The 25865-nt window shown below is 42.5% G+C and overlaps 1 protein-coding gene across 12 annotated transcripts in view; it reads right to left on the reverse strand.

Annotated features, from left to right (window-relative positions):
- The window catches only part of LOC121281566 (pre-B-cell leukemia transcription factor 3), a 219294-nt gene that overhangs the window by 46063 nt on the left and 147366 nt on the right, over nt 1-25865 (reverse strand). For all 12 annotated transcript variants that reach the window (XR_005943869.1, XM_041194541.1, XM_041194542.1 and 9 more), the window contains one exon: nt 15316-15560. Coding sequence is in view for 11 of the 12 variants with exons in the window: in XM_041194541.1 (XP_041050475.1) it covers nt 15316-15560 (245 nt within the window). In the remaining variant the exon portion in view is untranslated. The remainder of the gene's footprint in view (nt 1-15315; nt 15561-25865) is intronic.

Consider the following 25865-nt stretch of genomic DNA (forward strand, 5'->3'; position numbering starts at 1 on the left):
ACACAGGATTTGTAAATCAGTCAAATGCAACAGCAGAGGTTCATGGCTGGATGTTCTCATGTATGTTTTTCACAAGATGTCAATCCTACTATACATATCAAATGGGTTTTAGCAGTACAAGTTTGCAGGAGCTAGCTACAAGCACAATGAGTATGCCATGAGCTAAGTGCATACTGCAAGAGGAATGCCAATGATAAATTAGTGATGCTTGTTACTAAAGCCAAATATAGTACTGGTTGGTTTTACAAAAAATCCGAAATGCACTTTAATAGCAAAAACTACATCTGGCTTGGGTAAAGCTAGTTTATAAATACATACACCAAAAATGGGCATCCTTTCAGTTAAAAAATATACTCTACCCTGAACACCATTAAAAAGGTAGCTGACTAATCCAAAAGGAAGGATTCAAAATGGAGATGAAGAGAAAATTCTGGTGCTTCAATACCAGAGTTTGTTTTAAATTGATGCACAAATTTCTTGCTTTTGTCATGATGACTACTTGTTGTAACATACATTGCCTTGAAATAGATGCAGAAACCTGAAGCAATGACAGACTGAAATAAGTACTAACAATTTTTTCATTACATGACATTTAAAGAAAGCAGTTTTCAAATTAAAAATATCCTTTAAGACGGCAATTATAAAAATGTACATTAACGCGACCAACGAAGCCCTCCAGCTACTAGCAGTTAAATTTTCACACTGGCTATGGTTGCTAGGTAACATTTAAGATAGCAAGCAAAGTTTACACAACCAAGCAGGTTGATGGGAACCCTAATAAGATTTACTTCAATGAAACACTCAGGGTAGTCTGGTATAGTCACCAAAAGGCTGGAAGTTCAAAGGACCTTGTCAGCTTCCATCTTGGGTGGAGAGTGTGGAAAAACTGACCACTGCAGGTCATTTGAACTTCATTTCCTGCCAGCAATGACATCAACAGCCTGGACCCCTATTAACTGTGGTAGAATTGACAGTAAGCACAATGAGCGATACAGCACTGTTCATATTCCTTTTCAGGGGGAAGGATGAGCTAGTAGAACTATCTCAGAAATGATTCAGATCAATTTTTTTTTTGTTTTCTGTATTGTTTTCTTAGATATTACCTCTACGCTCCTGGATCGCTTTCTTTTTAACTGTTTTACTTCATTTCATTTGTAATATTTGTTATTTTTTTATTAAGTTGATATGGTTTCTTGACATCCACAGATCACAGAGAACTTATGGAGGAGGAAGGCCATTCAGCCCATTTTTGCTCATATGACATACATTTCCAGCTGTAGGTGTGGACAACAGTCATAAGTAGCTGAATTTTTCCTTTTTCAGCTCACCGCAGTGCTCAACCATCACCCCCTCTGAAATATGACTGATCAATTCAGCACAGGTTACACCTAGGACTTTCCTGGTTGTTACAGCTCAACACCATGTCATTTGTTCATTGAGGTAAAAGTGTAGATCTATGGGCAGAATTTTCCAGTCCTGCCAGCGGTGGGTTTCATGGCAGGCAGGAGTGGAAAATTCAGAGAAGCGCCAAAAATTGGAATCTTGCCGTCGGGAAATCAAATTGGAGTTTTCCCCTCACCGCTTTCTTGACTGGTGGATGGTGGGTCAGGTTTCCTGCTGATCCGTGCCAGGAACACCATTTGTATGCTTTACCATGCCATGAATGTTCATTAAAAACACTACTCAGCGGAATCACACTCCCCCTCCAAATTACATGCCATGCCAGCGGGACATTAGACCGGTCTAAGTCATGATATAAGTTGTGTGCAGCTGTCCACCCTCACTTTGCTCATGATTTTGAGGTGAGTGTTAACGTTAAAAACCTACCTGCAACAGCACTGCTCTGGTTCCTCAGCAATGCCAATGTGACGCCACACTGGTGGGGGTGTATAGGGTTGGTCTGCTCACTCTGTGCTCTGAGAAGACAGCGTGTGCTGTGGGTCTCATGCAAGGCAGCACTTAGAAACAGAGACCAGCTTTGCAACCAGGGGTGGGGGTGACGGGGGTGGTGAGGGAGAGAGAGAGACGATGACAGAGACATGGGGGTCAATGGGGTTGGAGGGAGGAACGATGACAGGCAGAGGGGAGACCAAGGGTGGAGAGGCTGCAGCCCAACATGGAAGACTAGAACACAGAGGCAGAAGGGGAAGGATGGGAATTGAACTGTATGAACCAGAGGGGATACACTCAGACTCCGGAATACAAGGGCGGTGAGGTACAAGGTGGGGTTGTGTTAATGTGGCACATGAGGGGAAAGGTTGCACAAAGACTCATGGAGGGTGGGGGGCGGGGGTGGGGGTTGCTTGGGGGAAGGCAGACTTAGTTGTGATCAGTCATGAAAGAACAGGAGAACTCATTGAAAGACAGCCATAGTCCCTGGTCTGGGGCCGAGGTTGGACTGAGAGATTAAAGGCAGTCCTGGAGCTTTGTGCACCTCATAGTCAGGGTGAGAGATTAAAGGCAGTTCTTGGGCTCTGGGGGTCATGCTACAGGGCTATGCATGGCATGTATGTTGTAGTCCCGCTCCGGGTTGGGCAAATGCTGTGCTCAATTGGGATAAGCCACAGCTTGGTGTGCAGGGCGTGTTCACTGTCTTACAGTCAGTGACGATGGGGTTGTCTGGCTCAGTACTGGGTTGCAGATGGAGAAAAGGAAATAAAGAGGGGGGCATTCAAAGCTCTCTTAGGGGGGTCCTCCTCTGTACGTGACCATGCACACAGCCTCAAGATGGGGAGGGTGAGGTCCACATGGGACATGGGAACATCAACAGTGATGGGTTCAGCAGGGAGGGTTGGAATGTCCACCACAATGACAATGGGATCCAGGGTTGGGGGCAGGGGAAAAAGGCTGGAGAATAACCAGAGGGTGGTCTATCTGCACATTGTGAGGGACCTGCACACTGACCGGCGGGGGGCGGGGGAGGGGGGGGCGGTTGAAGCTGATATCAAAAGAAAAATGCAGCACCACCATCTTGAAACCCCAAAGTTATTACACTGTTAAAAATTGAAGCTGGAAAAGAATCTGCATGGGAGGGGTCTGAAGCAGTGTGGGAGGAGCCTTTTAGGGGACACCTTCAAACTGCTTAGAGCCACAACATTGAAATAAGAGTCAGAGCTGAGAGAAAAGACTTCCTTGAGAAGTTGCAATTGGAACGACTGCCTTTTGGTGCACTTTAACGAGAGACTGCAGGAGTCATTGGTTTCATATTAAACTTGAGTATTAACAGAGAAGTATGTGAGAATGGAAAATGCAGCCATCCGTTAAGGAAGCACAGCTGCTGCATATCTGCCAGATCATCAATGAAAGCCTCGAATGTGCTTTCTTCAATTGGCATGGATAACAGGCCAAAGGGTGTCCAGTCATTGCTGAAGTGCAAGTTGAGCTTGATCAGCATACCAGATCAGAGATTGCTTTAGTAAGGTGGAACACTTCATGAATGTGTCCAAGCCTCTTCCAACCTCTGTGAGATAGAGGTGTCAAATATCAGGGTTGGCATCTTGGTCACCTAGGTGGATGAGGTAACGTCGCAGCTGCAAGGCTGCATCAGTGAAAAACAAGTACCACAGATGCAGCTCTAGGGCATGACATTGGCTTTCTGCTTGTGAGTTGGAGGTCTATTGTATTTTCCAGTGTTCATTAATCTGTTACATCTGTCAGTCCACAGGGAGAAGGAGGATTGAATAATGGAGTCTGTGCTCAATGATGGCAGTGATCGATTGAGGAACAGAAGGGCCTGGTGCTGCCTAGCACAGCTTTGCAAGGAGGCCTGGCCTGAGGTCCATGGTCCAGGGAAGTCCCAGCAAGACCCAGAAGATGAAGGGGTTAAACCCATCCAATGAAGGTGACTCGGCTGACCAAGGGTCCACCAAAGAAGACTTTCACATCTGAAGGCGAGCAAAAGACAATGCCACGCACGTCAGCGCTTGTCAAGAGATGTGGTGGATCATATCTGCCACATTCTGCAGGAGGATCTAACACCCCATGGACTGGGAGGGCAGCCCCTGCCAGCGCCCCTGAAGATTACTACCGTACTCAATTCTTTTGCCTTCGGATCGTTCCAGGAATCCACAGGGGACCTATGCAACATCTCAGTCCTCAACACATAAATATATCGAGGAGGTGACAGATGCCTTCTACAGTAAGGCTCATCATTACTTTAAGTTCACACTCGATGAAGCTAGCCAGGCTGCTAGATTTCTGGGGTTTACAGCTATCTCAGGCTTCCCTAGAGTTCAGGGTGCAATCAGTTGCACACATGTGGCTTTGAGAACTCCATGGCAACAGCCCCTGCTGTTCATTAACAGGAAACGTTCAACTGGTGTGCGATCATCAGGAGCACATCATGCACATTTATGCCAGGTACCCTGGGAGTTCCCATGGCTCACACATCCTGAGTCACTTCCAGGTGCCTCAAATATTCGAAGGGCCGCAGTGACAAGGTTGGCTTCTTATGGATTAAGGGTACCACTCAAACGATGGCTCATGTCACCCATGCATCAACCTCAGAGTGCCTCTGAAGAGAGATACATTGCAGCACATAGCTCAAAACGATCCCATCATTAAGCAGACCATTGACATTCTGAAGATGCGCTTCTGATGTCTGGACCACTCAGGTGGGCTCTGCAAAACTCTCCACATGGTCTATTGCACCCTTCACAACTTGGCGTTTCAAAACGGGATCCCTTGTCTGAGAGAGACATAGAGGAGGCTAAAGCTCCTCAGACGATGAAGAGCAAGAAGGGCAGGAACCTGAAAAGAGAGATGAGGGTCAGCTTCCATATGAGAATGCCATCGAAGAAACACGACATGGAAGATGTGCCTGCGCCACACTGATAGGAGGAGTAAGGTCCAGGCAACGGGACACAGCCACAGTCCTCTGTCCCTTACTGCCATGCCAGTGCACTGAAAGGCTTTAACAACCTGTAACATTGAGAGCAAGTTCAGCATTCGGACTTGCACCTTCAACCCTCATGATTCACCAGGCCCTAATCTTTCAAAAAGTCAGCAGCGAGCCAGCATCCGTGTGCTCTGGGAAGTGAAAGTCGGCACAACAGCACAAGCACTGCATCAAGTGACTTGATGCAGGCATTGCCACCTTAATGGGAAATTTTTAGCGCACACTGAGATACGCGCTTTGGTTGGAGAGACCATCATGGCTGCAGGTCTTGTGCTTTGGTACTACCAATGAAGACAGCCATCTCATTTTGAGAAACAATTACAGCTAAACCTCCAAGGCTTTTGAGCTATTCTAACTCCATGTTGTCTTGCAAAGAGTAGGGGTTACTAATGCATTTTGCAAACACTTCCAGTAAAGAGTGTGACACATCTCCCTGACATAACACATGGGTCGAGTAACTAGCACGACTCATCTACACATCACCTGAATGTGAGGCTCACAAAGGGAGATGATCACTGAATGGGGGCATGTCTTACCCTCACAATAAGGGGGCACATAGATGAATATGCACGACGCTTTCAAATGACGAGACCATTCTCATGAACAGCAAATGTATTTACAAAGGTGCATGATATATACAGTGATTGAACACCCATGACCAAGAAATGTCAAAGTTTCTTCATTTTTCTAACCCTACCACTACATCCAGGTGCACCCCTGACATCCTCAGCAGAGGTGGAAGCAGCCTGTTGACTGCTACGCCCTGTTATCTTTGATGACTTTGGCAGGTGTTCTCTAGAGGGCCGAGACCTGCTGGGTTCCAGCCTGCTTTGGGTGTCCTGCTGTGGGGCAGGTGCATCCTCCTCAGCCTGTGCAGCTGCAGATGGGGTCACAGGCAGAGGGGATTGCGGTCACTGAACACTCTTAGTCACCTGTGTGGATGGCCCCAGGGTCTCCAGCTGCTGATCCTCCTCCCAATGAGTGCCCCAGGAACCCTGCGTGACTCCCTGAGGAGAAGGATGAAGGTCTAGGTGCCCCGCCCCTCTCGCCTAGCCACTGATGGATCCCACCAATGCCTATAGCAATGGAGTGCAGGTCCAAGCGCAAATCTACTGCACCATGGTCTCCAAGGTGGCCGTCACCCTTCTGATGGAGACTTGAAGACTCTCACATGTTGGAGCCACGACATCAGACAGAACGTGGGTGAACTCCTCCCTTAGCTCTAGTCAGTTGACTGCCTCTCGCAACTCTACCTGATTTACCGCCACCTGTCGTTGCACCTCCAGCATGTTAGAGACAGCCACTTGCAATGGCTCATCATCTGGCTCAGGCTCAGCGTGTGCCTGATCTCCAGCAGTCCTCCGAGTGCCAGAGACCTGGGCTGTCACTGCCTCCGACTGCTGTGGAGACATGTCAGTGAGGTGTTCCTCAGAATGTGACCCTGAGCCTAAACTAGATCCATGACCCACCAGGGTGTGTGCTAGTGGAGGGTGCAGGTGAATGCAGTGACACTCCTTCTGATGCATATCAGCATTCTCCTCTGAGGGGCTTATGGTAGCTCTGGTGGTCTATCTGGGCCTGCTGGTGCCTGTAAGGGAGAGAAAAGATATATTTAGTTCATAATCACGCAGAATACAACATCAGATCAGCTCCTTGACGTCTGCCGTCCCTCCTCCCCTCTGTGATATCAGCCTCCGGTTGTGGGCGAGCTTGGCTTGCATGAAGATAAATGGAATGGAACATGGTGTGAAGAGATGGAGGAGAGGTTGGGAACCATGCATGCCTGCTATGTTGGCTGAGCCCTTCCCAGTAAGGGCTGGGGATGGAGTTTGTGCAGCTTGATAGATGAGATGCTGGTGATGTTAAAGTGTCCATGAGATAATCAGTGCTGATGTCTCCCCCTGAGCAGTGTAACCCTTTGAGTGCATGATGCTATTGTGAGAGTGTAAGATTGGATTGAGGTGAAGGTTGACTTACTCTGGCGGAGCAGATAAGATCATTCATCCTCTTCCTGCACTGGATAGCATTTCTTGGGTGGGTGCCTAACGAGCTGACCTCCCTTGCAACTGCCTCCCGGGCCGGCGAGGTGAGGCTGGTGGGCTACCTCTAACCCTTGGGTGGAGGACATCCAGGTGCTGGCTGACTTCACGGATGAGGGCCTCAAGGAAGTCTCTGCTGAGCCTGGGAGCAGCTTTTTTCTTTGGTGCAGCCATTTCAAAAAGTTTCCTGCACACAGTTGGCCTGCTGAGAGTAATTTGTGTGTTCAGGTGGCATTTAAATGTGGCACCCAGACATTTGAGCCCATTAGGTAACAGCGGAGCGGACAAATCACTATCTGCCCCGCTACGTGATTGGAAAGCTACTCGCCGATGCGTATTTAATGAGCTTCCGAACATGAAATCGGGCACGATTTCCTGCCACACCGCCCAGCGGGAAACACGATGCGAAACCCGCCTGGCACTGCACTCGGTCTCCGGAAAGGAAGATCCTGCCCTTTATTTTTTGATTACATTACTGGTTTTAATTAATCTCCTAAAACAAATTATGTAACTTCATGTACCTGGACCTCATGAAGAGGATAAAACAAAATCAGTGCAAGAACATTTGCTGTAATATAAACTAAGTCACCATCTGGTGAAAAATGGTTCCTTTCATGGCACATATGCATAAATCCTAGAATAGTCACCAAAGGAGGAAGAGCATTGCTTGAACTCTTCCCAACATGCTCTAGCTCTCTCCAAGGAAGGGTTTCTAGCCATTAAAAAAACTCTAAAATATTCTCAGCATAGACTGCTTCTCCCTCAAAGGCTATGTCACCGGTTTTTCAGCTTTTGTCTTCATATTTTGGGAACTCAGGCAAGGATGGAAATACATGAAATAACATTCAAAGAGTTTATGGCTGAAACTTAATGGCAAGCAGGACAGGAAGTGACGTAAAATTGCATGGGATGGCAGGGGGTGCCATGCCCATTGTCTACTCGCATCCACTGGTATTGCACCAGCAGCAGGGTAGGTGGTGGGCAGCCCACTGCCCGTATGGCAATGGAGGCCCTTAGGAGGTCAATTAATAGTAAGTTAAGGGCCTCTTCCTGCCGCCATTGATACTTTACCAGTGCGGTGGTGGGGGGGGGAGGGGGCAGCAGCTATACCCTGGTGACTTGGCTGCAGGCTTCGGGAGGGGGGGGGTTGCAGGAAAGGGTGAAGGGTATGAGCTCCCTGTTCGGACACCTCCTTCCCCAGTTGAGGGCCGCAATGCCCACCCCCAACCCTCCAGCCTCTCGATTGCCCTCCTCCCCCTTTGCTGGGACTTGCCTGGCTGGCCAATGTGAGCCTGTCCCAATGAACTTTACTCCAGGCCTCCTGTGCTGCTCTTCATCCAAGGCCCACTGCAGTCTCACCAGCGGCCACCAATCCCTGTGACGCTGCTGGGATTGAGGAGCCGCCAGCCCTCCGATTGGCCAGCAGCTCTTTTGGAGATGGGACATATCCTGCTGAAGCTGGGGCAACTAATTGCCTGAGGACCATAAAATCCAGTCATGGCTTCCAGAGGAGGCGAGCTCACCCCCCAACTTTCCTGCTAATGGGGAGGTCAACACCTCTGCATTAAACTTCAACCTATGTCTTTATGTGAGACCCAATGTACCATGGAAGCATCTCTGACCCAGAGGGCAGGCAGTGATCTGCTCCATTCCAGTGACATGGTGCTAATGGTCAAGGTGAATTGTGCTCAAACAACCTTAGTTGATTTTCCTTCCTTTCTTCCCTCCCTCCCTTTGGTGATTCTCCAGATGACAATGCTGAATATATGGCACATAAAAGGAAAGTCATGTATGAGTGAGCACAGGATAACATACCGTATGTTCCAAATAACTATTAAATAATTACTAGCTTGGGGTAACTGATATCAGTGCATACATCAGGGAATGCGAAGAATGAATGAATTAGAACTCCAATGAAACATTTGCTGATTTTTCTTAGTCCAACTTTTTTCCCTTTGTTTTTAAGGGAATGCCTTTTTCCTGCTATTTTAATTTGAAAATGAAATAGGGCCATTTAATGAGCTTAATCATATAGAAATGTCAGCTTGGCTTAGTTTGAGTTCTCGCCTTGGGTTCAGAAGGCTTTGGCTTAAGCTTTCACTCCAAGATAATCAAGGCGAACAGTTTCGTTGGGTCCTGCACTTTCAGAGGTGCCATCTTTTGACTCTGTTTGCCTGTTTGGGTAGACATAAAGATCCCAAGGTATTACTAGAAGATCAGTCTTCTGCACAATATTTATCCCTGAACCAACACCACCAAAATAAGTCAACTGCTCATTCACTTCATTGCTGTTTATGGGACTTCACTGTGTAAAAATTGGCTGCTGCATTTAACTACACAAAATTATTAATTGGCTGTGACGTACTTTGGGATCTCCTGAGGATACAAAGTTGTTATATAAATATTTCCACCTCCTTGTATTTTCCAAGCAGGAATCCAGGATTTGAGTTCCTCTGACTGCCTAGTTCTGAGCCATATTGATCACAAGCTTCCAGGTTTGATCTGTAGACAACTCTGAGTTAGCCAATCTCAGTTCAGGTACCACAATTAACCATGGTGCCCTAGACAGACTTAGCACCATTGGGTTAAGGAAATAAGAAAGAATATTTTTTTTTTTAAAACAAGAGTTTGGTGGCATGTTCAGTCTCAGAACAACGTATGGTTCCTTGAACACAGCCAGAGTATATTGGGAAAAGTTCAAGAAATGTTTTCTCTCTCTTGACATGTCATTGGGAAAATGCTAGAATCCATTATTAAGCAGGTAGCAGCAGGGCATTTGAAACATATAAACATACAAATTAGGGGCAGGAGTAGGCCATTCGGCCCCTTGTGCCTGCTCCGTCACCCAATAAGATCATGGCTGATCTGATGGAAACCTCAAATCCACATTCCCACCTGCCCTGGATAACCTTTCACCCCCTTGCTTATCAAGAATCTATCTAGCTCTGCCCTAAAAATATTCAAAGTGTCTGCCTTCACTGCCTTTTGAGGAAGAGAGTTCCAAAGACTCACAAACCTCCGAGAGAAAAATTTCTCCTCATCTGTCTTAAATGGGTGACCCCTTATTTTTAAACAGTGGCCCCCTAGTTCTAGATTCAAACACAAGAGGAAACATCCTCTCTACATCCACCCTGTCAAGACCCCTCAGGACCTGATATGTTTCAATCAAGTTCCGCTTACTCTTCTAAATTCCAGCAGATGCAAGCCTAGCCTGTCCACCCTTTCCTCATAAGGGGAACACTCCCATTCCAGGTATTAGTCTCGTAAGCCTTCTTTGAACTGCTTCTAACACATTTACGTTCTTCCTTAAATACGGACAACAATACTGTACACAGTACTCCAGATGCGGTCGTACCAATGCTCTATATAACTGAAACATAACCTCTCTACTTTTGTATTCAATTCCCCTCGCAATAAACAATAACATTCTTTCAGCTTTCCGAATTCTTGCCATACCTACATACTAACTTTTTGCATTTCATGCACTAGGACACATAGATCCCTCTGAATCTCAGAGCTCTGCAATCTCTCACCAATTAAAAAGATGCTTCTTTTTTATTCTTCCCGCCAAAATGGACAATTTCTCATTTTCCCACATTATACTCCATTTGCCAGATCTTTGCTCACTCACTTAGCTTATCTATATCCCTTTGTAAACTCCTTAAGTCTTCTTCATGACTTACTTTCCTACCCTATCTTTGTATCGTCAGCAAATTTAGCAACCATTCCTTCGGACCCTTCATCCAAGTCATTTCAATAAATTGTAAAAAGTTGAGGCCCCAGCACTGATCCCTGTGGCACACCACTCATTACAACCAGAAAATGACCCATTTATGCCTACTCTCTGCTTCCTGTTAGCTAGCCAATGCTCCATCCATGCCAATATGTTGCCCCCTACACCATGAGCTTTTATTTTCCGCAATAACCTTTGATGTGGCACCTTATCAAGTGCCTTCCAAAAATTTAAGTACTGCATATCCACTGGTTCCCTTTATCCACAGAACCTTCTTCTTCAAGGAACTCCAATAAATTGGTCAAACATGAGTTCCCTCTCATAAAACCATGTTAACTCTATCTGATTGCCTTGAATTTGTCTAAGTGCTTTGCTATAACGTCTTTAACAATAGCTTCAAACATCTTCCCTATATGCCAGATGTTAAGCTAACTGGCTTGTAGTTTCTTGATTTCTGTCTCCCTCCCTTTTTGAATAAAGGAGTTACATTTACTATTCTCCAATCTAATGGAACCATCCCTGAATCTAGTGCGTTTTGGAAAATTAAAACCAATGTATGAGCTATCTCATTAGCCACTTCTTTTAAGGTAAAGTCTACTGGCAGCCGGGGACTTGTCAGCCCACAGCTCCAACAATTTGCTCAGTACCACTTCCCTGGTGATTGTCATTTTCTTGAGCTACTCCCTCCCTTCCACTTCCTGATTTACAGCTATTTCTAGGATGTTACTTGTATCCTCGATAGTGAAGTCCGATGCAAAATATCTGTTAATTCACCTGCCATCTCTTTATTTTCCATTATTAATTCCACAGCCTCACTTTCTATAGATCCTAGGCTCACTTTGTTAACTCTTCTTTTTTAAATAGCTACAGAAATTTACTGTTTTTATTTCTAGCTAGCTTTCTCTCATCCTTTAATTTTTCCCACTTTATTAATCTCATAATCATTCTTTGTTGTTTTTAATATTGTCAAATCTTCTGACTTGCCACCCATCTTTATCCAATATATGCTTTTTTCTTTAAGTTTGGTACTATCTTTAATTTTTTTAGTTAACCACAGGTGGTGGGTCCTCCCCTTGGAATTTTTTTTTCTCGTTGGAATGTATCTATCCTGTATATTCTGAAATATCCCTTTAAATGTCTGCCAGTGCAACTCTATTGATCTCTTAACCTAATTTGCTAGCTCATTTTAGCTGGCTCTGCTTTCATGCCCTCATAATTTCCCTTATTTAAGTTTAAAATTCTAGTCTTGGTTCCACTCTTCTCTCCCTCAAACTGAATGTAGAATTCAATCACATTATGATCACTGGTCCTAGGGGCGCTTCACCATGAGGTCATTAATTAATCCAATCTCGTTGTACAACACATAGCCTGCTGTTTGGTTGGCTCCAGAACGTGCTGTTCTAAGCAATTATCCCAAAACCTTTCTATGAACTCACCTAGGCTACCTTAGCCCATCTGATTTTTCCACTCTAAATGTGGATTAAAATCCCCCATGATGATCGCCGTACGTTTCTGACAAGCTCCCATATTTCTTCCTTTATACTCTGTCCTACCGTATTTACCGTATTTAAATAGTCACTCGGTAGTACAGAACTTGATTATTGCTGAAAAAAGAGACATTCTGTCGAAGCTTTTCATCACGTACTTTTCAGTACATATTCACAAGAAAACCAAATCTCAAAGGGAACAACAATTTACACTGCATGAGAAGAGGGTGCTGATTGGCTGGCAAGTGGACTCTGATTGGCAGAAGCATTACCATGGAGAATGCCCAGGGAACAACTAACTGCCAAGCTTTTGTTTAAATTCAAACCAGGCAGGTCAACCCTGATTGGTCAAGGCATTGCCATGGGGAATGAACCAGGGAATGGCTGCTCCCCAGGCTTTTGCTTAGTTGAAAAAGGCGCAATGTGTGGATTTGTTCATTCTGTTGGCAAAGATCGGGGACCTGTGTGTGAATATGAGTGGCTTCTAGCATGCGTAAGTGAGTCACACTGTGAGCCTAACTGATAATCTTAAACTGGTTTTGCTATAGCTCAACAGAGCTTTGATGAGACATCACCTGGAATACTGCGTACAGTTTTGTTCTCCTTACTTGAGGAGGTAAAGGAAGCAATTCAGAAAAGGTTCAACTAGGCTGTTTCCTGGGATGAAGTGGTTCTTACGAGGAATCTTACGAGGAACGGGTTGGGACTCTAATCAATGGAGTTCAGAAGAATGAGAGGTGATCTTATCGAAACATATAGAGCAGAATTTTCTGCCTGTCAGGCTGGTGGGCCTGACCCAATCTCCGGCGGGAGGGGAGACGATCCTCACTGTAGAAGCGGGCCCCGCTGCCATTTTACGTGGGTGGGCCAATTAAGGCCCGCCCAGCATGATGTCCAACAGGAAGCGCTATGCACTCCTTGTGTGGGCGGGGGGGGATTCCCCAAAAGCGAGAAGAGCGCACATCTCCCTGAGGCTAAGTGCTGCCTCAGGGAGGTCGCTTACAACTTTTAAAAAGATTAAAAATAGGAAAAAAAAATTCCCTAACATGGACAATGTCACATGAGATGGGACGTATTCATAATTGACATAATAACTTTATTAAAAATCTTAAAACCCTGCATGAAACCTCTTCCCGCCCATGGATGAGACTTCCTGTTTTATCTGTTTGCCGTGGGGGCTCTTGGCCTGCCCGCTAACCTTAAGGTTGGACGGGCAGGTCCACTAAGTATTTTAATAGATCTGTCAATGGCATCAATTGGCCACTAACAGATCGGCGGGCCCACAGCTGATTTTGCTGCGCCCCTGCCTTCCTGAAAATTTAAATAGACCAGGATGACATCGGGGGTTCCATCCGACCTCATCCTGTGTCGTTTTATGCGTTGATGAGCAGGCCCCGCCCCCTGCTCACCGACGGCAAAATTCTGCCCATAAGATTCTGAGGGGGCCTGAAAGGGTAGAGAATGTTTCTCTTGTGGGGGAATCTGGAACTAGAAACCACAGTTTAAAAAATAAGAGATCTCCCATTTAAGATGAGGAGGAATTTCTCCTCAGGGTGGTCAGTTTTACGAATTCGCTTCACAGAAAGCGGTGGAAGCTGGGTCAGTGAATGTATTCAAGGCTGAGTTAGACAGGTTTTTGATTGACAAGAGATTTAAGAGTTATGGGGCGGGTAGACAGGAAAGTGGAGTTAAGGCTACAATCAGATCAGCCATGATCGTATCGAATGGAGGAGCAGGCTTGATCAGCCAAATTGCCTACTCCTGTTCCTATTTCTTATGATCTTATTTGTGACTAAATCTATAATTTCTTGCCCTCTCAGCTCCCAGTGTTTGTCAGCTGGCGCTCTGCATGCATTTACATATAGGCCAGAATTTTGAGGTCAGCGGGTGCAGGGGCAGCCGAGAAATGGCCCACTGCCTGTAATTGGCCAGCCAGCCTGAAAGGCGCGCTGAAATGTTATCGCTGCCAAGGTGGGTGCAGGAGGAGGGCGAGTGCTGAAGTCAGCGTGGGCATGGGGGAGCGCTCACCGAAAGCTCCTTGAAGGCGGAGAGCTGCCTCAAGGAGCTGAAGAATTCAAATCCAATAAAACCAGATTTGAAAATCCAGAAAAAATGCCCACGCGTCAGAAACAGTCACCTGAACATTTACAACATGAAAATTCTGCGCCTTTTTTTTATATAACAAATGACGGAAACCTCATCCGTAACGCTGGACAGGCAGCGAAAAATCCCAGTTAATTGCAACGTTAATGAGCTTAATTGTCGGTGGGCGCACTTCTGAATTTAGTGCATGCCCGACGACCGAAATATCGCGTAAATGCGCAACGATGTCGGGACGCTCGCCCAACGTCATCACGCGCTATTTTACGCTTGAGCATGTCGGGCACACACCCGCACGCCGAGCGAAAAATTCTGCCCTTAGGCTGTAGCCTCTTCATCTACAGTGGCCTAAGATTATAATGAAGACTTTTACTAAGCAGGCTGAAGTTTGTAATAACCGTGTTAATTGCATTCATATGAAATCAGTAACAACTTCAATAAAACAGCAGACCAGGAAATATTATCTCATGTGAGCATGGTAAAATATCTATTACTGACTTTAATCCTTTGATTTGTGTTCCATGAAAAAAAAAGATGCAAGCAAAAGATACAAGCCTTTTTTTTCTGTGAGGTACTGAAGCCTATTTGCAGAAACATGGACAACTTACTCTTCCAATGCCAGGAAGCTAAGACTCCCTCTCAGAATCTGCTTGTTTCATTCCACTTCCAAATCCACAAAAGCTGTTATGCTGACTCAAGAGTTTTAAGGCAGGATGGGTTTTAGGGCAAATTGAACAGCAACACAGGTTTCTATTTTTTTGGACAGAAATTGGCACAATAAAACAGTACAGCTGGAGACAACTGTTCCAGTCAAACACTGTTCCAGTTTGCTCAAGTTCATAATGAGTTAGTGATAATTAAATTGTACAACACAATATGGATTTCAACTGGTTACACAGCAGTTCCAGTTTTCAAAGTACAATATCAAGATATAATCAAAGAGGAACTGTAGAAAGCAGGTACAACAAACAATAATGATGGTTAAACTGCCCTTCCTATATTATCATAGACTAGATGCATCAATGGCACAGCTAAATTCGATTCCATTGATGCTCATACCTGTTCGTATTTTTCAAGCTCTGTGTGGTAGATTTGTCTGATCTGGGATAATTTGGCTCTGTAGTCTGAGTGTTCTGCAGTGTTGTCCGAACCCGATCCTCCAGACGCTGCTGCTGCTGCTGCTGCCGCTGCTGCCCCTCCACCTTTCTCTGGTCCAGAAACCCCCTCTGCCAGCAACATGTTGTCAAGTCTCATCAACTGGGGATCCGGTGGTTCCTCCTCCTGTGCACCCCGGATACTGAGACCTTCAAAGAGAAACCAGGCAACATTGAGCACTCACACAAATTGAAGCAATCTGAGAAGAATAACTGACATCCAATTAGCCTACTTAAAAATCAATTGTGAAACAAGTGCTCACTGACCTATTTCATACAAGCTTTTATGGACACCAATTTTGGCATCTTACAAACAGCAACATGTCTGTGTTCAGGCTCTGCCTGTGTTTAATTTATTTATACAGTGAATTGCACAATCTGTGCGGGATGATACTTGCAGGACAGGAACATCTATCTGCCAACAGTTCAGATACACATGAGTGTTACCATTATGTCAAGGATAAACTAACCAGAAAGGATATTGGAATGCATTTTAGCGGAGAAAAAACTGTGCCTATGTAGAATTGGATACCAAGATGCAGCAGTAAGCAAGTATAGTGTGGCTGAAGCCATTATACTGAAAAGGCTAAATAGCATCACAGCACAAAGATAATGTTTAAATAATTGAAGATATATTTACAATTAAATCGCTCAGTGGTATTTGACTACCTTTTCGGACTAATAGATGTCAATTTCCTATTTGGGGATCATTTTGACCTGGACACATAGCTCTACACAGATGGAATATTATTTATTACGATGGAGAATCGGTAATCCAGTAGTGATTAACAAAATTTTATACCAAAATAAGTTCACATTTCATTAATCTCAATTTAGAAACAATATGAAAAAATTAAATTCTGCGCCAATTTTTCCATCACAGCTCATGCAAAAACTTACTCAATAAACCATTCAAAAAATGATAGCAATTCATTCCACAGATACCCAAGATTAAACCAGTACAGATAGTGAAGCCAAGTATATAAAACACAACATATACATGAGTATAAAAACCATACATGTTGCTGCTTACAATGCAGCCTCAGAGCATCTGCTAGTGATGCTTTAGCTACAAACATGATCCAAGTACAAATCAAGTACAAAACACCACACATATCTAGGTTTAGAAACTACCACCATCTGGATGCTAAACAATGCTGATGCCCATCTACATTTAAATGTCAAAACAACCAAACCAATAATGAAAGGCTGAAAAGTTTGAAGAGCTCTTCTAGATAATCTGCCTTGTGCATAAAGTATCAGTAATACTTTCAACACAAGTATTTAAATTCATGTGACATTATCTTCCTCTTTTATCCTGGTGGGGAAAATACAATGTGTAACTGTTGCTAGTCTACAGCTAATGTTCAAACTGTACATTCATTTTGGTATGTTTGTATGCTAGCCAAAATACATGCTGAAAATACTGAAACATTGTTTAACAGTGCACTTGCTTTTTTGATGACACTGGGTTGTGCTCATCTCTCAGCAAATCCTAATTAGCAGTCTTTCAATATGCAGCACACCTGCCCTCTTGGATAATGGGAATGTGCATCTGCATAGAACACTGCATTCAAAGGCCAATAAATAAATTACAGGTCAAAAATATTACAAAGCGTTCTCCAAAGAAACTCACATCCTTTTCAATTCAAAACAACAGATGTGAAAACTACCCAAATCCCACTCAAATTGTATGATTACAAGGGCATTCAGTTTTAATAATCTGACTGCAATTCAGAGATTTTCAACCACTCATTAACAACACATTAATACATGGAAAGCTTTTGATTTATAAATAAGCAGATTAAAACCCACCGAGGCGATGCGGTACTGCAGAATTTGACATAAAAGAACTTTCTTGCATGCACACATCGAGTTTGATCCAGGAGATTTTAATAGCATATTACAGCGGAGAAGCTTATAAACGTGGAGAAAACTGGATTTTCTTGCAATGTAAAGCACCCTTTCCTGGGTAATACCAAAATGTCAATTCACAAAATAAAGAATACAGTTCTCCTTTCCCTACTGTATTTTCTTGGACATATCCCAACCTTTCCTTGTCAGCCCTGCAAAAGAGGTTTGCGCCTGACTGCCAAATCTAATGAAGGGTTACATCTGAAAGATTTACCCACCTTCTTCATTCAAATGCTGACTTATCTCACAGCGCGTTTCCAGTATTTCAAGTTAATATATCAGATTTTCAGTTTTTGCAGTCTACTTTTTACATTTAAAGATGTAGTTTTACTCCATGTTTTCCCTCCTTCACTCTCCTAGAAGTACTGACTCATCTGAGTGCAGTTTTACATCTGTAGGTAATTCCTATAATAATGCACAAAGTAGCTTCTTAAAAATGTGCGCCAAGTGAGTAAAGGGCAAAATTCCTTTGGTAATTCTCATTCCCTCCCACCATAACTTTCGCGAGAATTCAGTGGGACAGCTTAGGTAAAGGCCAGAAAAGGGTAGTCCAGGTCCTGATCATAGCTAGGGTCCCTTGCTTGACCACATCCCTCCCTTGTTAAGGCAAGTGTGTGGAGCAGGTGGGCCTCCTCGTGCTGGGAGTTTTGCTTTCCAGCCAGAGAGCAGGCTATCTCAGACCTGGTATTGTATTGTGCAATGAGATAGGATTAATTGATGACCTCCTAGTGAAGGCATCCCCTAGGCAGCAGCGATCATAATATGATTGATATTTACATTCTTTTTGAAGGAGAAACGAATGCGCCCCAGACCAGTATTTTAAGCTTAAATAAGAGCAACTATGAAGGCATGAAAGTAGAACTAGCTAAAGTGAACTGGCAAATGACGTTAAGGGAAATGTCAATGTAAGTTCAGTGGCAGACATTTAAAGAGATATTTCAGAATACACAGAATATATACGTTCCAATGAGAAAGAAAAATTCCAAGGGGAGGGCCCACCATCCATGTTTAACTAAAAAAGTTAAAGACAGTATCAAACATAAAGAAAAAGCATATAATTACACAAAGATGGGTGGCAGATCAGAAGATTGGAAAGAATATAAAGAACAGCAAAGAATGACAAAGAGATTAATAAAGAGGGAAAAATTAGAGTATGAGAGAAAGTTAGCTGGTATCAAAGACAGATAGTAAGAGTTTCTACAGATATTTAAATAAGAACAGGGTTAACAAGGTGAGTGTTGGTCCTATAGAAAGTGCATCTGGAGAATTGATAATGGAAAATAGGGAGATGGCAGATGAATTAAACAGGTATTTTGTTCCGGTCTTCATTATAGAAGACAGAAGTAACATCCCAGAAATAGCTGTAAATCAGGAAATGGAAGGGAGAGAGGAACTCGGGAAAATTACAATCACCAGGGAAGTGGTATTGAGCAAATTGTTGGGGCTGCGGGCTGACAAATCCCCAGGTCCAGATGGACTTCACCCTAAGGTTTTGAAAGAAGTGGCTAGTGAGATAGTTCATGTACTGATTCTAATTTTCCAAAATTCCCCTTTCCCACATGTGACTCAGTCACACAAACAGGGAGATAATAAAAATTATGTTTAAAATGTTTTACTTATTTTTTAAATTACTGTTGGAAAGCTCATCCCGCCCATGGTTGAGGTTTCCAAAAAATGTAAAGGTTGCCTGGACTATTCACCCGCCCACCAACCATAAGGTTAGACTGGCAGCAAAGAAAACAAATTAATTGCTTGCTTAATGGCCTTAATAGGCCTCTTAATTGGTAGCTCTTGCTCAAACCCAACTACCGAAATATCATGCGAGAGCGTGAAATCATCAGGACACTCAACCGGCCTTATTGTGCACTATTTTACTCCCAATTGGGCGTGTGCTCACCCGTAGGACGTAAAATTCTGCCCAGAAAACAGGAAACTATAGGTCAGTTAGCCAACATCTGTCATAGGGAAAATATTAGAAACTATAATTAAAGATGTTACTGCAGGGCACTTAGAAAAATTCAAGGCAATCAGGCAGAGTCAACATGGTTTTGTAAAAGGGAAATCATGTTTCATCAATTTACTGGAGTTCTTTGAAGGCATCACATGAGCTGTGGATAAAGCGGAACCAGTGGATGTACTGTACTTAGATTTCCAGTAGGCATTTGATAACGTGCCACATCAAAAGTTATTGTAGAAAATAAAAGCACATGGTGTAGGGGGTAACATATTGGCATGGGTGGAAGATTGGTGAGCTAACAGGAAGCAGAGAGTTGGCATAAATGGGTCATTTTTTGTTTGGAGGATGTGACGAGTGGTGTGCCACAGGGATCAGTGCTAGGGTCTCAACTTCTTACAACTTATATGAATGACTGGATAAAGGGAGCGAAGGAATGGTTGCTAAACTTACTGACGACACAAAGATAGGTAGGAAAGTAAATTGTGAAGAGGATGTAAGGCTACAAAGTGACATAGATAGGTTAAGTGAGTGGGCAAAGACCTGGCAAATGGAGTATAATGTGGGAAATTGTTCATTTTGGCAAAAGAATAAAAAAGCTTATTATCCAAATGGTGAGTGATTGCAGAGGTCTGAGATTCAGAAGGATCTAGGTGTCCAAGTGCAAGAATCACAAAAGGTTAGTATGCAGGTACAGCCAGTAATTAGGAAAGCTAATAGAATGTTATCCTTTATTGTGAGGGGAATTGATTACAAAAGTAAGCAGGTTATGCTTCAGTTGTACAGGGCATTGGTGAGACCACATCTGGAGTATTGTGTACAGTACTGGTCTCCTTAATTAAAGGAAGGTGTAAACGCGTTAGAAGCAGTTCAGAGAAGGTTTACTAGACTAATACCAGGAATGGGCTGATTGTCCTATGAGGAAAGGCTGCACAGGTTCAGCTTGTATCCACTGGAATTTAGATGAGTAAGAGGTGACTTAATCAAAACCTTTAAGATCCTGAGGGGTCTTGACAGGGTGGATGTAGAGAGGATGTTTCCTCTTGTGGTAGAATCTAGAACTAGGGGTCACGGTTTAAAAATAAGGGGTCGCTCATTTAAGACAGAGATGAGATTTTTTTTCTCTCAGAGGGTCATGAGTCTTTGGAACTCCCTCAAAAGGCAGTGGAAGCAGAGTCTTTGAATATTTTTAAGGCAGAGCTAGATAGATTTTTGATTAACAAGGGGGTGAAAGGTTATCGGGGGTAGGCAGGAATGTGGGGTTGAGGTCACATTCAGATCAGCTATGACCTTATTGAATGGCAGAGCAGGCTTGAGTGGCCTACTGCTCCTAATTCATATAAGGGGACAAAGGAGGGTGGATCCGTGGGTTGGGGCAGGGGGGCCCAAGCAGACTCCAGATGCCTGTCAGGCCCACGTGAATTTAATATCCTCGCACGACTGTGCGAACTCTAGCAGGGTCAGCAATCAAGGGTAGCTGCGGACACGATTCCAACCTTACCAACAGGATCATTGCTTGGGCAATTCGAGTTCATTCCTATTTGACATTGGGATCACAGCCCAGCTGCTCCCATTCATAACCAATCATCCATAGACACTTACCAACTAAGCATCACTGGATCATAATCCATAGCAAGAGCTGTCTCCCTAGCTCAGATATTCAATTTAATGGTTACTTCTATCACTAGCCTGTAGGGTAATCAGTTAACAACACACCATGGATTGAATGTTTGTTCCTTCTGGGTCTGTAAGCCCCAAAAACACACTAGGCAGTGAATCTGCACACTGAGCATTTATGGGCATAAGAATGTACAATTATAAACAATGACTTTCCAAAATTATATTTCTAACTTCACCCTATTCCAACTTGTACAGGAAATTCACTAGTTGAAATCTACCAGCCCTTCGTAAAACTGCAACAATTACTTTTCAAGTTTTGCTCGATGCTGTATTTTTTACACTGGGTTTTTGTTCTGCATTTACATTATTTAAAGCCATATAATGTATGTTAGGATTACAAATCCCATTTAATATAAGAGAATTAAATAGCATCCTACAGAAAGATGCCATAACATTCTGCCACCGGTCAACCCCCAAACTGACCTTACTTACCTCAAATGAGATAAGCCAGTATTAGCCATTAGACTGGAAACCTTGGACATGCAAGTCCACTGCCCAAATGTTCATGCTTAATACCTAAACATCTTTCAAGAATAAGAAGGCCTGATGGGAAAGCCAGCTGCTCATTCCTATTTGACCTCGATGCAATTTGTGAAAATTAGTAACAGCAATATTAAAAAAAAACAAAGCAGCTTATTTCCTTAGAAGACTAATTACTAGAATTAAAAGTATTTTTTCAAGATCTTAACTATTTTTCTCTGTGAATGAATGTGTTTTTAAGAATACATTCTAAACTAATCTGATTTGCAATAGCTTTGAAAAGCTGCCTTTGGTAGGCCCAGGTGCTACCTTCCTGTCCAAGTCATTGATGGAACAGATGTGCATTGACAGCACTGTTAGCTGAACATACACTGTGTGAGTCTGAGAGCTAATGTCACTTTCACTCTTGCATAAAGCATCGGTGTGGTACTGTATGCGCACGTTTCTCATGTCAGGTTTATTAAGTATAACACATTCTGAAGCACTACGCATTCCACTTTCCAGGCTAACCCAGTTGTCACTTTCACTTGTCTTGTTCTGTATGGAGGAAAAATGCAACACTGGGAATTTACAAGACTTTTCTGTTAAATGGCCATAAATCACAGGTTTCATTCAAACCGAATAATCACTGGCCATAAAGAGCTACTTGTCTCTTACCATATATTACAGTCAAGTTCCTGTGAGCAATAATGCATCCGTTCATAGAAAAGAAAAACAGAGCTAGACATTAAGAACTGACATCTAATTCTGTTACAGAGGACAATGTGTAGAGTGTGGATGACATTTTTATCATACATGTCTATTTCCATTTGGAAAATAAGCAGAATAAAAATGATTACCCAACTGCCCAAACTCAAGCTTCCTAGAGACATCCTCTGAGGTCTCCAGATGCCAGTTTTATAATGTTTCATTAAATGTGGACGCTTGAAAGCAGAGAGGAGTTCTGCCTCATGGAGTAAACAAAGAAAATAAAGCTGAAACTGCTGTAGGTTAACCATTTATATGTTCCGAAGTATATAAAATTCAAATTAATGAGAACCTAAAATCTAACCTGAGGATTAGATAGGCAAAACATCCTTTTCTCCTTTCATATTTCATTATAACCCAAATCTAGGCTGGCATGAAGAATGGATGGAAGGCTACTTGATTCAATCACCACCCTCTCCATATTTTACTGACTACTATTTACAAAACTCAAAGGCAAAAATGTTGATTGATCCAAAACATTCTGCAAGCCAAATTAGTGTATGACAATGATTTATTAATCAGATATGGGATAAAAGAAAAGGCTTGAATTTATATAGCATTTTCACAATGTCAGGATGTTCATAGCGCTTTACAGCCAATGATGTAATTTTGAAGTGTAAGTACAATTGTAATGTAGGGAACAGAGCACCCAATTTGCACACAACAAGCTCCCACAAACAGCAATGTGATAAACACCAGCTAATATATTTTTAGTAATGTTAATGGGAGAATAAATATTGGCCAGGACACCCTGATAACCCCCGTGGTTTCTTCAAAATAGTATCATGGAATCTTTTACGGCCGCCTAAGATCCCAGTTTAACATCTCATCCGAAAGACAGCATCTCTGACAGTGCTGCACTCCCTCAGGACTGCCCTGGAGCGTCAGTCCAGATTTTAGTTCACATCTCTGAAGTGGGTTCTAAACCCACAACCTTCAGCTTTCTGGGTGAGGTGAGAGTGCTACCAACTGGGCCATGGCTGACATAATTTTTCTCAGAATGTTTCGAGTAAAACAGTGATAGAGTGAACCAGTCTGAAGGAGCTTGTGAGGATTTTTCAGTTACAAAAATTATGTTTGTTTCCATAACAGACTCTATTTTTTGCACAGCTTTAATTTCACAGCCTGTACCCTGGTATGTACAACCTTTATTATGCAATTCCTTTTTACAGTACAGAATGTAATTAAATTTTACTTTAAGGTCTCATGATCTAGGTTCTGCCGATCCAGTAAGCTGCCAACAAATATTACAGACTGTACAGCTCAACAGTAGAAGTCAAGAAAGAAACTTATATGGAACTTAATAAATCCACCTGCATCCTCATATTTTTTATAAAATCATGAACACAGTAGTATATACTCTCCTGGTAGCTATAACTTTGCACTGCTATAGCAGAATCAGCTTGTCAATAGGTTTTGGTGCACTGTGCTATCTCATGTTCAGCTCTCAATCCCTTAGATCTGTGGGTTTAATCGAACTTCTAATCTGATGCTTGTTTACCTTCATCACTGAAGTGTAATTCAGAGAGTTGTAAAGCAGAAAGAAAATGGATAAATATTTTAGAACAACCTAGACAGATAATTGCCTCTTGCATTTGCCCAATTTACTTTATAAGTTCAAGAGTTGTGGACACCATGACATTGCACAAAGCAAGATATTTTTGTATCCATAAACAACCAGATTTGGAAATCCAAAATTGATTTTATAAAATGTTGATATTGTATTTTTAACCTAACATTTAATTTAACAATAATGCAATTATCACATTAAATGTATTATTTGTGAAATTGCACAGAAATTTCTCCACTTCACCAGTGCAGCACAATATTACAGGAAAAATGGATGCAAGGTGAGAGCTACAATTCTTAACTAAGGTATTACACAACACACTTAACCAATCCATTCTCATCGTGAAACTATCAGTGATCATATGAAGAAATAAACTAGAAATGAGCCAGTATACTTTAAGCAATTTAATTGTTAGTTGAATTATCATAAACAGCAGTGATTTCTGATTTGTTTATTATGTAAGGTACAGGTAAACTCTTATATTTGAATATGCCAAATGAACTTTAGGTATGCAACTTTTTTAAATAACAGATTACGTGATGTATTTTAAAACCTGCTTTAGGGGTGCTTGACATGTATGGCAATTAATATTTCAATAATATATTAAGCTGCACACATTAAGCACGGTTACATTAATAATGTAATAATTATCGAAAGTATGATTGAAGACTATGTAGCTATTTTGGAAGACATGATGCACAGAAACAAATGTCACAAATGTCTTGAGGCTACATATTTTCAAGAATTAGTCCATTCTTAGTCCCAGTAAGGTAAACTTCAAAATTTACAAAAAATAGAAAATGCTGGAAATATCTGCCATGTCAGGTGCAACTCTTGGGGTATATACACTTCATGAGAAACCAGTACTTTCACTGTACAATGCTTCTGAAATGCCATCTATTTCCGGCATGTTTGATTTTTATTTGAGTTCCATTTTTTTTATTTAAAGCATAGACATTATTCTTCGCAAGCACGTCTTTTCACATTCATTGCTATAGTAAAGTAACACTAAAAAGGTGTATTAAAAATTATAGTGAGATATAAAAGAAGGCAATAATGAAAGACAAGACTTCCTTTTGTACAAGTACAGAAGCTCAGAAATGCTGGTTGTGTGTGTAAATTGACCACCTTTTTCTTTCAAATAGTCAAGGCACAGCGACTGAGGCTCTGTAGTTTTCAGACCCTTTTACAAAAGGGCTATTCTGGCATTCGTCCAAACTTCCCATTGAAAGGAAAACCAGCCCTTTCTGTAAATTGGATGGTTAGATATTATTGACAACAAAACCCACACTTTTTATCATAAACTGGCATCTGGCATTTGCTCTGGTTATGATGTTTGATTGTTAAAGTTCTCTACTTAAACAAGGTTTATGACTCAAAGCGCTTCACAAACTTCATGCTTTTAAATGCATTGAACGTTACATAGTAAACATGGCAGCTATTTTGCACTTAGCAAGATCCCACAAGCAGCAATGATATAAGTGATCCAATAGCCTGATTTTGGTGGGTGTTGGTTGAGGGAGGATTCATCCTCATCTTAAAAATGGTGCCACGGAATGTTTAATCTCTACCTGAATCACTGGAATTGGCAAACATGACCTTGTTTTAACATTTCATGTTGCATACAGTACCACTGACAATGCAGAGCTGCAATGAACTGGCAACACAGAGTGTAAATTTAAATTTTAGGCTGAAGCTTATATTGGCAACCTTCTGACACAAATGCAAGAATACTACAAATCAAACAAAGCTGCAATCTGTAGTCACAAATAGCAGCTAAATTAATAGATAATTCATGTTTTATAAGCCCCATTACTTGTCTCTCCCTCCTCTTTCTGCCCCTGCTACCACATGTTAGAGGTCAGGAAGTGTTTGTCTCTCCCTCCTCTTTCTGCCCCTGCTACCACATGTTAGCGGTCAGGAAGTGTTTGTCTCTCCCTCCTCTTTCTGCCCCTGCTACCACATGTTAGCGGTCAGGAAGTGTTTCTCCAGCACTGGGAGAATTGTAGAGTCAAAATACTTCAGTTTTATTTAAAAGAATTGCATATACACAAACACACATGAAAGCTTTTTTGAAGATTTTAATTCCACAACCTGGTCTATTGATAGA

This window comes from Carcharodon carcharias, chromosome 8, assembly GCF_017639515.1.
Source record: "Carcharodon carcharias isolate sCarCar2 chromosome 8, sCarCar2.pri, whole genome shotgun sequence".
NCBI classification, from domain to species: Eukaryota; Metazoa; Chordata; class Chondrichthyes; order Lamniformes; family Lamnidae; genus Carcharodon; species Carcharodon carcharias.